Source organism: Bombina bombina, chromosome 6 (genome assembly GCF_027579735.1).
Source record: "Bombina bombina isolate aBomBom1 chromosome 6, aBomBom1.pri, whole genome shotgun sequence".
Classification (NCBI taxonomy): Eukaryota; Metazoa; Chordata; class Amphibia; order Anura; family Bombinatoridae; genus Bombina; species Bombina bombina.
The window spans coordinates 644446973-644459131 of NC_069504.1; the positions used below are offsets into that span (position 1 = coordinate 644446973).

Sequence of the window (12159 nt, forward strand, 5' to 3'; positions counted from 1 at the left end):
CCTTCATAGTAACAGTCTAGTAGTTTTTCACTTAGGGGGATTTAAATGTTTGATTTTCACTTGTCACGTGTTCCAAGATTTCTTTGAGGAAGAAGAGATATCCCTAAAATGTCACTGACTTAAAGTCTACATTTTGAAAACTTGAGTGGTATTTTTGTATAAACATAAAATCCTAAATTGTAACCTTAACTCGATGTCTCCTCTTCTGCATTTCACTCTCTAAACGACGTTTCTGCTCGGTTTCCTCTTTCAGTTTTTTTTGCAGCTGACTTTGCTGCTGTTTCATCTGAAGTATGTTTTTTTCCAGATCTTGAACTCTCTTTTCATTATGTGTAGAGATTGAAACAAGTTTCTCAGTAGCCTGCTTTTTCTCTTTCAGTACCTATAAACAAAAAGCCATATTATATAAAAAGCAATATGGAAGTATGAGTTGATCAGGAAAGTTTGCTATTTCATTACTTTATAAATGTTACAGTTTCTGAGAGAATCACAGGCATAAAATATCAAATATTTAAAACATTAAAAACATCCGAGTGACCTAAAGCTGAAAACAAAGTTCAACCTGAAGCAAAACTTACCAAAGGTCAATTCACCCATATTTTCACAAAACCGTTAAACAAACCAGTCAAACAGATATTATACAGTGGTATGTTATACACTACTAAGCAAAGATATAAAGAAACCAAACTCCCTTTGTGATATAATAAAAGATGTATTGTAGTAAAGTTTTTTTTCTACTAAACATAAACACACACCACAAAAAAAAATAATAATTCAAAAACGTCTCAAATATGCACCTTTAAAAATGAATTTTAAAAAAAACAAGGCAATTCCATGATCTGATCCTAGAAGGATCACCTACCGTACTATATTTTTTCAGTAATGAAACCTCCATTCCTACCTGCACTTTACTTTCTGCAACAGCTATTTTTTTGCGATATTCCTGCAACTTTGATTTTTCTACTGGATCTCGCAGTTCTTTTTCCTCCAGCTCCTGCAGCTGTCTCTGGCTCTCACTGACTTCCACCCGAACCTGTTCTGCTTCACGCTCCAGTTCAGATATTTTCTGGCAGTATTGTTTGTTCATAGTTTGAGCTTCCCTTCCTATAAAATAAAGTTTTATACATTATTAAAATAGTAAAACATGTGGCGTGATGCTAAAAATGGTATCAACAGTGCTGTCATGGGTCTATGTTTTTGCCATCTTGTTGTATTTTTATGATGAGCTGAATAAAACCTATGTTTTACATTTTTTTTGTTTTAGATTCAAGTTGCATAAATTTTGGAGTTCCAGTCCCTTCTTATCAGCGATTAGCAGGATGTCTGTGTAACTCTTCCGTCTTGAACACAGGGGTCGTGTCTTTTTACCCAGCAAACCAGCTACATTGTGTCAGTCCGGGATGCCGAAGTGCCGGAGGAATGGTGTGAGATGTAATTTTATGCCAGATAGAGTTACGGTAGGCAACTGATTTAAGCTGCTACTACTAATCTGTTCTCCTGGAACACTGTTTATGGTGTGTGTGTTATGACAAACAAATGGTGAATTATAAATATATAAAAATTGGTTTACTTGCACTCCCTGGTTTCTTTACTGTCAATATGTATTCCATAGAACACAATACAGAGAACAGAACCTGTTATTGGTAGATGCTACTAATAATTTTCCCACACTACAAGAAAAAAAAACAAACAGACAAAAAAAAACTTAAATTATGCTTACCTGATTTTTTTTTTCTTCTGACGGGAAGAGTCCACAGCTGCATTCATTACTTTTGGGAATTCAGAACCTGGCCACCAGGAGGAGGCAAAGGCACCCCAGCCAAAGGCTTAAATACCTCTCCTTCTTCCCTCATCTCCAAGTCATTCTGCCAAGGGAACAAGGAACAGTAGGAGAAATATCAGGTGAAAAAAGTGCCAGAAGAATAAAAACTAAAATACGGACGCCCCATAGAAAAAACACGGGCGGGGAGCTGTGGACTTTTCCCGTCAGAAGAAAAGAAAATTATTAGGTAAGCATAATTTAAGTTTTTCTTCTTAAACGGGAAGAGTCCACAGCTGAAATTACCCAACACCCGATAAAAAAAAACAAAAAAACAACTAACACTTAAACAGAAAGGGTGAAAAACCTGAAAGACCAAGTAACTGCCCATCAGTTAAACACCTGCAAGGCCGTCCTAGAAATCACTCAGAATCTCTAGAATCCATTGAGAACAAAAAAACCCTGAGGAACCAAGTTCCGCGAGCTTTCAGATCGCACAGAATTAACCCCCGACCCAAAGGAAGAGACTTACCCCTACCCTTTAAAGGGAAAACGGAGGACCCATAAGGTATCCAAAGGATCACAAACTATGGTAAAAATCTCACAACTAGTAAGCAAACCCAAGGTTGCTAAAGACAATCACAGAGGGAAGAACTCCCTAGAAGGACAAGGACCAGGGATCAACTCCACACCTATGAAAAGGTGATCACGGGAAAGAACCAAGGTCTACCCTCACCTCCCTGACACAACACCATACGACTTATGGTGCTTCAAGGAAGCCACCGGCTCCTCAGTATACCATAGTTTAGCAGACACAACTGCTAAAAAGTAGACAACATAAGAAGAAACCCATATGGAGCTGAAGAAAGTTGGAGCCCGTAGACCAGGATAGAAACAAACTAAATATTCTATCAGAAAAAAAAAAAAGACTATCTTGTGAAAAACACGCAGTCACCTCTGAGCTCCAGCCGCAAGGCTGACCCTGAGCCATCGTGGGAGATCAACCCACAGAGAATGTCGAAAATATCGACAGCAACTCTCTTCTTAGAAAAACATCCAACCAGCAGCATAAGAAATCAGTGGAGGGATGAAACACGATGAACCCCCCACCGAAAGCAGGAGACTAGATTAGAAAGCTGCCATATCAGGACTCAAACTCCAAACCTTCATCTACTAGGCAGGGTAGAGATCCCTTAGGTTACCTAGACCTGCATCAACTGGAAGTACACGGTCAAGACTCAGCAGAGCAGTCAGATCTCCGACCCCCACTCCGAAGAAACGGACCCAGTCCAAAAGGATTGGCAACATCTGAAAACAAAGAATATAAAATTCTTCGGACCACACTTCATACGAAAAGGGAGGGGCCTAAAAGGTAACGACCCCATGGGGGAACAACTCTGACCATAATTTAAATCACGCTTGCTACCACAAGCCATGACGGGAATACTACATGCTCGCGTTCCAGAACCCCTACACAGCTCCCTCCTAAGAGGGACCACTCCCAAAACAGGAAGATAGACACTAAACCACAGCATCCCAGCACCAGAATCCAGCCCCAGGACCTCTTGCACGCAAGGAGGACAGAATCCCTCGGAAACAAGAAGAGAAGGACCTCGGGGCCTCATTGGAAAACTGTATACAGAAAACTCCCCAAAGGAGGACAAACGCAAAGGAACCGCTTCCACAGCCATAGGCAACAGTGAAACCAAGTGATAAGAGACCATTCTGTCATACCGACAGCTCAGTGGAACAGACAACCACAAGCCCACATCAAGGTAATAAAAGCCCCTGACGACCACTGACAGATCCCACCGGAAGACCACAAGCTAACCTTCAGGTAGATACCATAAGGGACAAGCGGATGTCTTCAAACCGAAAGGTTTCAAACAGAACCGGCCAGGACCGATTCAGGTCCGGACTCCGAACTTTCAGACAAGAGACATGGTCAAAAACTAGACCCCCAGACCGATCAAAATTCAAACCCCCTGAGGAACTGGCAAGTCACCTCATATGGAGAAGAGCACCCTGGGCAATGCATTCCACATCCCAATGTCCCTGGACATTGGATGCTTGAAATAGGTTGAGACCAGAGAGCCTAGAAAGACATCTTAAAAAGCATAAGAAAAGGGCAACCAGCACCCGGGGGAGCGTCCGAAACCAGGACCCCTCTGCTTGTAAACCCCAAAGGGTAGATCTCTTAGAGAGTCAAAGGGGAACAACCCCCCACTAAGGTCACATGATTACATGGAACAAGCTCCATTTGAAGGATGAAAGGCTGATGAAGTCAGGGTATTTTACCAACTGAGCTACCTCTTTGCCTACAAGCCCTTAGGATGAGAAGTGATAATATCACCAAGACCCCTAAAGGATCAGCCTCCCGGAAAATCCTGTACCTCACAGGAAAAACAGTGGGAGCCTCACAACTCCTGGCAGACCAGTCAACCAGGAGATGCCGGGGGAAAAACAACAGGGAGTAACCCCAACCCCTGCGCTCCGTAGATAGCGTGCAAGCTACTAAAAAGGGAAAAGTAAGGAAGACACAGATCACCCGACCATCCAGAAAGGGCAGCAAGTAGCCCCAGCAACCTACGAAAAGTACCGCGACTAGGCCACAAAAAAACAGACATCCGGAAGATACCAAGAGTGAAAACGAAAATCGTCATCTGGTACCCCCAATGCCCAGAGGTCATCCAAACCTCCAAACCCATGGCAAATGGAGGAACTTCAGTTCCCAGCCCAAAGGGCCTTCCACGAGGAGCCTCAGTAGGCTCCGAATCCGAAACCCCCTCGACAGTAGGAGGACCGATGTAGTCCCTCCGCAGTCTAGTAATGGTAACAAGAACAAACGAACACTTACCAAAGTGAACAACCCAGCACCCAACAAGGTAACCAGCACACCGGCACCACGTGGGTGACATGAATCGTAAGGAACAGCAGCTAGCACCCGATCAGTACCTGCACAGTACGAGAACACTCCAAAACCATCCAAGAAAAATCGAAGCCCCTGAAGGGATCGATAACATAAATTATTAACATAACTATGTCATTACATAGTACTGCGCAACTTCCGAGAAAGTGCTCACGCGATCATAAAATCGCAAGTATCAGTTCCATAGAAGAATTGTTCCAAACGGAAAATCATAACAGACATGAGCTTCAATAAACAAAATAAACACATCCTAACTGGATCAAAGAAAATAAAGACAGCACCCGAGGGTGAACACCCAAAGGAGAATGGGCGCGCTAATAGGACCAGCCGATCAGAGACCCTAATCTCCTAAGCTCAGAACTGGAACAGATACTTAAAAGAAAAACAGAGACGTCAAGATTGGCTTCATCCCCATACGTCTAACCCAGTTTGCCATCCGGCACGGAAGACCGAGGATCTCTCGGCCCAGTAGGACCAGAATCCTCCAGCACCGCCAAAAAAAGCCTTAGTAGTACACAAAGACGTGCCAGTGTATAACGGAAGGCAAAATGTTCCTCCACTGGATCGTGGACGACCCTGGCCCGAGGGAGGGGCCCCTGAAGTCTCAGAGGCCATCGCTTCCCCAGAAGGTAGAAATGACTCAGGCGATCTCACGCTTGACGGACCCTGGTTAACAGAACATGGACAGTATCTTAAAAATACTTCTCTTGGGATATATAAATGCGTCAGTGCCATGGATATGTCCATGTGGAACTGTGCCGTAACCTCTGGAGGAAACAGGCCACCTTCCGGAGAAGAAATAACTGCCATAGGGACACCTGCTTGCGTATCAAAAGAAGGTTCTGGGGCACGCGCCTCACGGGACATGGAATCCTCAGGGGCGGATGGCTCAATGCACTCTACATTCCCTGATTCGGGGGAAGAGAATACACGGGCCATTTCATACTCCTCACAAGACGTATACTCTGAGTCTGAGATGTCCGCCTCTAAAAAAAAAAAAAAAAAATCGAAATCCTCCATAACATGGAGATTGCAAATATGGACTAAAACTAACGACACCTTACACCTCCAATGGCTGGGATACTCACCACCTCTTGTGAACCAGACAACCAACGAACATACTCTCTCCGTCGCCACTCGGTTAGGGTAAGGAAATGGAATTACGTGACCACACCCGGTAAGAAGGTGCGCCGTGTAAGCCTGCAAAAAATGGCGCGCCAGTCTAAAAGGACCGCGCAGTCTGATAAGGCTGTTATGTTCCGAATAGCCATGAGCCCAAGCATCACTACACATTAGCAGAGAGATCATATAACAAACATGATTAAAGTCCCCCCTGTTAAATAACACCAACAGGAGATATTAACCCTTGATTCCATTTTAAGATAAAGGAGTCCCACTGGGAACCTGACTTCTTTCGTTAACATTACATTCACATACGGAAATAAAATTACACAATCTTACCGGAATCCACGCAATGGAACAGGAACACGGCCCTTCAAGTGTGACAGATAGTAGCAGCGCTTCTGACATGGACTTGAGTGAAGAAAGGCAAGCAGCGAAACTCGTCAACGCTGATTGCCAAGTAGCTGTTAACATGTGTCGGGATGGTTTCGCAGAGACGACACTCCCTGCATCTCTGGACTCTAACTTTCATCCATGCCCTCACTGAGAGGCTGACAGGATTACTTAAAACTCCAGTTCCATTTAGAAGAGCACTACCCTCCATAGGGAAGTGGGGGAGGTATTTAAGCCTTTGGCTGGGGTGTCTGCCTCCTCCTGGTGGCCAGGTTGTGAATTCTCAAAAGTAATGAAACAGTTCCCAAATGATAGACAGCACACACCTGATGCACGTGGTGGAGGGCCACTGCAAACACCTCTCTGTGATATGTAGACAACTGGTTTCCACAGCACCAAAAAATAAGGAAAAAAGTTTAACAAACTTGGCTTTTATTTATCCATTTCAGCTTATACAAAGCACTGGCACACAGCAGCATACAGCTGTATGCTGCTGTGTGCCAGTGCTTTGTATACCAAAAGTAATGAAAGGGACACTGAACCCAAATTTTTTCCTTTCGCGATTCAGATAGAGCATGAAATTTTAAGCACCTTTCTAATTTACTCCTATTATCAAATTTTTTCATTCTCTTGGTATCTTTATTTGATATGCAAGAATGTAGGTTTAGATGCCGGCCCATTTTTGGTGAACAGTCTGGGTTGTTCTTGCTGATTGGTGGATAAATTTATCCACTAATAAGAAAGTGCTGTCCAGAGCTCTGAACTAAAAAAAAAGCATAGATGCCCTCTTTTTCAAATAAAAATAGCAAGATAACAAATAAAAATTGATAATAGGAGTAAATTAGAAAGTTGCTTAAAATGGCATGCTCTATCTGAATCACAGAAGAAAAAATTTGGGTTCAGTGTCCCTTGAATGCAGCTGTGGACTCTTCCCGTTTATGAAGAAAAACACTGCATCTCCGAGAACATTCTAATGAACAGGCAGTTTTAAACAATGTGCCAATTTATTTCCATTATCAAATGTACTTCATTATCTTGGTTGAAGAGTAAATTGACAGTTTCACAGGAGCCTAGGAGCGTGCATGTAATTTTAGTACTCTATGCCAGAGTCTATGGCAGTAGTGTTTTGCAAAATTGTTTGTAGCAGTTATATATTGTTGCAAAGACTGCTGCCATAGAGTACTAGATATGTACACGATCCTGAGCTCCTATGAGACTAATGTAGATTTACTCTACAACAAAGGATACCAAAGAAACCAAACAAATCTGTTAATATAAGTAAATTGCATAGTTGTTTAAATATCTATCTGAATTATGAAAGTTTAATTTTGACATTAATGTCCCTTTAAAAAGGGACATTAAAGATCTCTTGCTTTTAACAAAAAATTGTGCTTTGAACCACGCTCCCTAGAGATTACAGAATTTGCTTTTTGGCCTCTATATGGAGTGTATGAGGATTAATTTTAAAATAAAAGTAAGGTGTGCTTAAAAGGGACATTGTACACTAGATTTTTCTTTGCATGTTTTGTAGATGACCCATTTATATAGCCCATCTGAGAGTGTTTTTGTAAAAATGTATTTTTAAATAACATTTTGCCGATTTTCACACTCCTAACCAAGCACCAAAGTTTTAGATGTATACTGATGTCTACAGACTCCTGTTTGTGTAATAGGTCTTTTCATATGCAGGGGAGTCTGGAGGGGGGGAGAGGGTGTCTGCTTTTCCAGTCACTTTCAGTGGGTGTCCCAGCCTAACCATAACAGCTTTTATACTGGATTCAGTATCTGTGCATATTCTTCTTTATAGTAGTGTCTATTACATGCAGCTATATGGAAATAGGTGTATACTGTCTCTTTAATGACCTTTTAATGAATACCAGACCACAAAAAATGATTAGAAAACTAGATTTATTAGATTAACCTGAGGAAATTGCTATTTGTCTTGTAACAGAGAAATTAATTTATTTTAAAAGGAACATGAAACCCAATTTTTTTCTTTCATGATTCAGATAGCGAATACAATTTTAAACAACATTCCAAAACACTTCTATTATCTAATTTGCTTCATTTTTTTAGTTATCCTTTGTTGAAGAAATAGCAATGCACATGGGTGAGTCAATCACACAAGGCATATATGTACAGGCACCAATTAGCAGCTACTGAGACTATTTAGATATGATTTTAAACAAAGGATATCAAGAGAATGAAGAAAATTAGATTATAGAAGAAAACTGCTTAAAATTGCATGCTCTTTCTAAATCATGGAAGAAAAAATGTGGGTTTAATGTCCCTTTAACAAATATTTGTATTATGTATCAGAGCTTGGAATTTTATATAACTCACATTGTATCCCTTTACCCACATTTTATTAATTTACAGTATTTGAAGATATGGAGCCTGGTATTTTAATATTATTTGGGAATCAGTAGAGAAAGCAATTGTCATTGCACATGTTAATTGATCCTAATCCTAGCGTGCACATGCCAGGTGCTTTATGTTTGTAAGTGGTTCATCCATATCCTGTTTCTGCGTTGTATACTGTGGTATACAATAATGCATTGTCAAGGTTTGTGTGTCAACATTGTAGATCAATTTGCCAATCTGTTTGTATGCTTCTAATAAATTATCGTACATGCTTTTGTATGTTGAATAATTGCTATTAATATAATTAAAGGGACATTTGGGTCAAAATTTAAATGCACATAGATGAATTCTATCTTTGAATAGAAACATATTTGCAATATACATGTATCTGCAAAAATGCTTCTAGTAAAAGTTAAAACTGTTTACGGTTAACATTTTTCTCTGCACATGCATGTGAAGCATAGCTATATATTCTCAGTGCACCAGCATTTTAAATACTGCAGCTGCTTGGAGCACCGGTGGGGTTTGTATTATGTCAGCAATTAACCTGAGTCATTACCAGATGATACAAGCATCTCTGCCTCTCTGAGCAAGTGTTTAAAATGCTGGTGCACAGTGCATACTTAAAGGGACACTGAACCCAAACTTTTTCTTTCGTGATTCAGACAGAGCATGCAATTTTAAGCAACTTCCTAATTTACTCCTATTATCACATTTTCTTTATTCTCTTGGTATCTTTATTTGAAAAGCAAGAATTTAAGTTTAGATGCCGGCCCATTTTTGATTAACAACCTGGGTTGTTTTTGCTGATTGGTGGATACATTCACCCACCAATAAACAAGTGCTGTCCAGGGTCTGAACCAAAAATTGGCTGGCTCCTTAGCTTAGATGCCTTTTTTTCAAAAAAAGATAGCAAGAGAACGAAGAAAAATTGCTAATAGGAGAAAATTAGAAAGTTGCTTAAAATTGCATGCTCTACCTGAATCATAAAAGAAAACTTTTGGGTTCAGTGTCCCTTTAAAGACACATTTGAAACAGCTATAGCTTTTATTAGCAGTATTTTTGCTAATACGTGTATATTACAAAAGTACTATTAATCAAAACTGGAATGTATCCATGTGGATTCCAATTTTGTCTGGAATGTCCCTTTAATACGTTCACATTCAATTTACTGTCTTTTTCTTCCCGAATGATGGGTTTCTAGTGCAAATGTTATTTAATTAATTACTTAGTTTGTACACAAACATTTATTGGAGGAAGCCCTGACGAAAACTCATTCAGCTACATTAAAAGGGGTTAAAGGGACAGTATACTGTAAAATAGTTTTTCCCTTAATGTGTTTACAATTGCTTTTTTTTCCAACTGCAGTGTAAAGAATGTATGAAAATTAGCTTTTTAAGGTTTATTTGTGTATATTAAAGCTCTGATTTTGTGTTTTGAAGCCACAACCTAATACAATGGGTTGAGCTTGTAGGTACAATCAGATCTCATTACTGTATCACATTGTGTACATATATCTGCTTCTTTCTTATATCTGTCCATAAAACAATCACCAGTACTTGGAGAGAACAATGGAAAATCAACATTTTATTACCTTATCTCTGCTATATCCCACTGGGATTGTAAATTTCTTCTGCTGGCTATGTTTACAAAGATTATCTATAGTTTGGACCTGCGGCCACAAACTTTCAGAATAGGTGGGGATACCACAAGCTAAATCATCTATTTCAAATGCCAATATAAAGGTAAAGGAAATACTTGTAAACAATTTAATACACTCCAGCAGGTAAAGTGGATCATTGGGAACAAATTAAAGGGGAGAAAATATTTGAGTAAACTGTCCCTTTAAGCATCTTTTTCTTCTGCACCATTGCTTGCCAATGCCTATAACCCCTACAACGTCAGCTGAAGAGCAGGAATAAACTTTAAAGTGTTCTTGCATTTTAAGGTAACAGCTAGCACTCTGTAAATAAGCACACATTAATTAGTGTGCGCCAGCTGTGAGATCTCACCAGTTTTAACAAGCTCTTTAATGAGTTCTTCTTTCATGCGGATGTTAATAGCCAGTTCCCGGATCTTCTGCTGGGCTTGGCGAAGTCTCCATCTAGAGTCCTTTGCAGGGGTATGGATTTCTCTTGGCACAAGATGTTCTCTCTTCCTGCACTGTGCTGCAAGCATACAATAGGTGGATTAAACGAGAGATTTCAGATGTAATAGTGATAAAATCTAAGATAATAGCCAATTACATCTAAAAGATCATAAAAAAGGGGGTTAAACATTTTAAAGATAGATTAAAATGTATATTTAAATCCATGTATTCTGCATATAATACAAATTACTCCGATTGAGGAACATTGTTAATACTGTATAGTACTGTGTATATACAGTCACAATGATGGAAATTTTAATAAAAGGGACATGGAATAGTGCAATAGGAAAACATTTTTACTATCACAGTGTTGTGCGACTATATGTTTTTAACCTATGCAATGAGGTTAAACACATAGTTTAAGCCTGCTCTTAAGTAATAACCTGGCTCCTGCACCGGAAACAACCAGTGCATAATACCAATCACATGTTTATGTCAACCACAGTAGTGAAAGAGTATTGCCCCTTTGGAGTGGATTATATGTGTTTAACCCTTTTGCAGAGGTTAAAAAAATGAGTTATAGGTACTAGTCAAATAATAAAGTGTTCTTGTGTCCTGTAATGTGCCTGCATATGACATATTTACAGTAAACATGTTGTTAGTGATTAATCATAAATCTTTTTATGTTACCTGTTGTTTATACAGTGAATAACTTAAAATGTTAACAAATAATAACATTAGTCTTTGATTAGTCACTAGTACTAAGACCAGTATTAAAAATAAAAGCTTAACTTTAAATTAGTAATGTTTTAAAATAAGAAATTTCAGCTGCTTATATGACTTTCAATTAATATTAAATTAAGAGGTTTACCTTTGTAATTATTTCAGAAGGAAAATAGCCTCTAACAATTCAGTGCCTCTTTTATTTGTCCTGTACTAAAAAATAAATAGACCAATACTACAAATGCAGAATCAATAGAACAATAATCAGCACAGTTTTACCCAAAACAAAGCATGCTTAAAAGGGACATTACAATCTTAATCAAATCTTATTACACTGATAAAAGGCTTTTAAAAGGGACATTAAAAAAAACTGCCGTAAGAATAAGAGCGTTCCATTTTGATATAAACAAATTAACTTTCCTCAATCTGGGCCCCATTTATCAAGCTGCTTTGCTGTAATCATGTTTTCCTGCCCTTGCTCGTGCCTTGCGAGCACCTTTGTTAGCCAAAGACACTAAATAGTTAAAGTGGGGTCAACCCCTACCTGGTTTATCGGAGTACATTCAACAATTACCTGCCAAATTATTTGTAGGGGACAGAAAAGCTTTATAGGTCCTTAACACTGCATCAGAAGTACTGCATTCTATTAAAAAAATTACAGCAGGCAAAGCCCCAGGCCCTGATGGCTTCACAGCTCAGGATTATTCACGATTCAAGGATATATTAGCTGCAGCTCTTACTGATATGTTTAACTCTATTGATCATCACCATCCATTCCCC

The 12159-nt window shown here is 39.5% G+C and overlaps 1 protein-coding gene across 1 annotated transcript in view; it reads right to left on the reverse strand.

Moving 5' to 3' along the window:
* Positions 1-12159, reverse strand: part of KIF7 (kinesin family member 7) — a 111602-nt gene that overhangs the window by 71332 nt on the left and 28111 nt on the right. The window contains exons 10-12 of the mRNA XM_053717671.1: positions 10580-10735; positions 902-1104; positions 185-382 (exon numbers count right to left, since the gene is read on the reverse strand). Coding sequence (XP_053573646.1) covers positions 185-382; positions 902-1104; positions 10580-10735 — 557 coding nt within the window. The remainder of the gene's footprint in view (positions 1-184; positions 383-901; positions 1105-10579; positions 10736-12159) is intronic.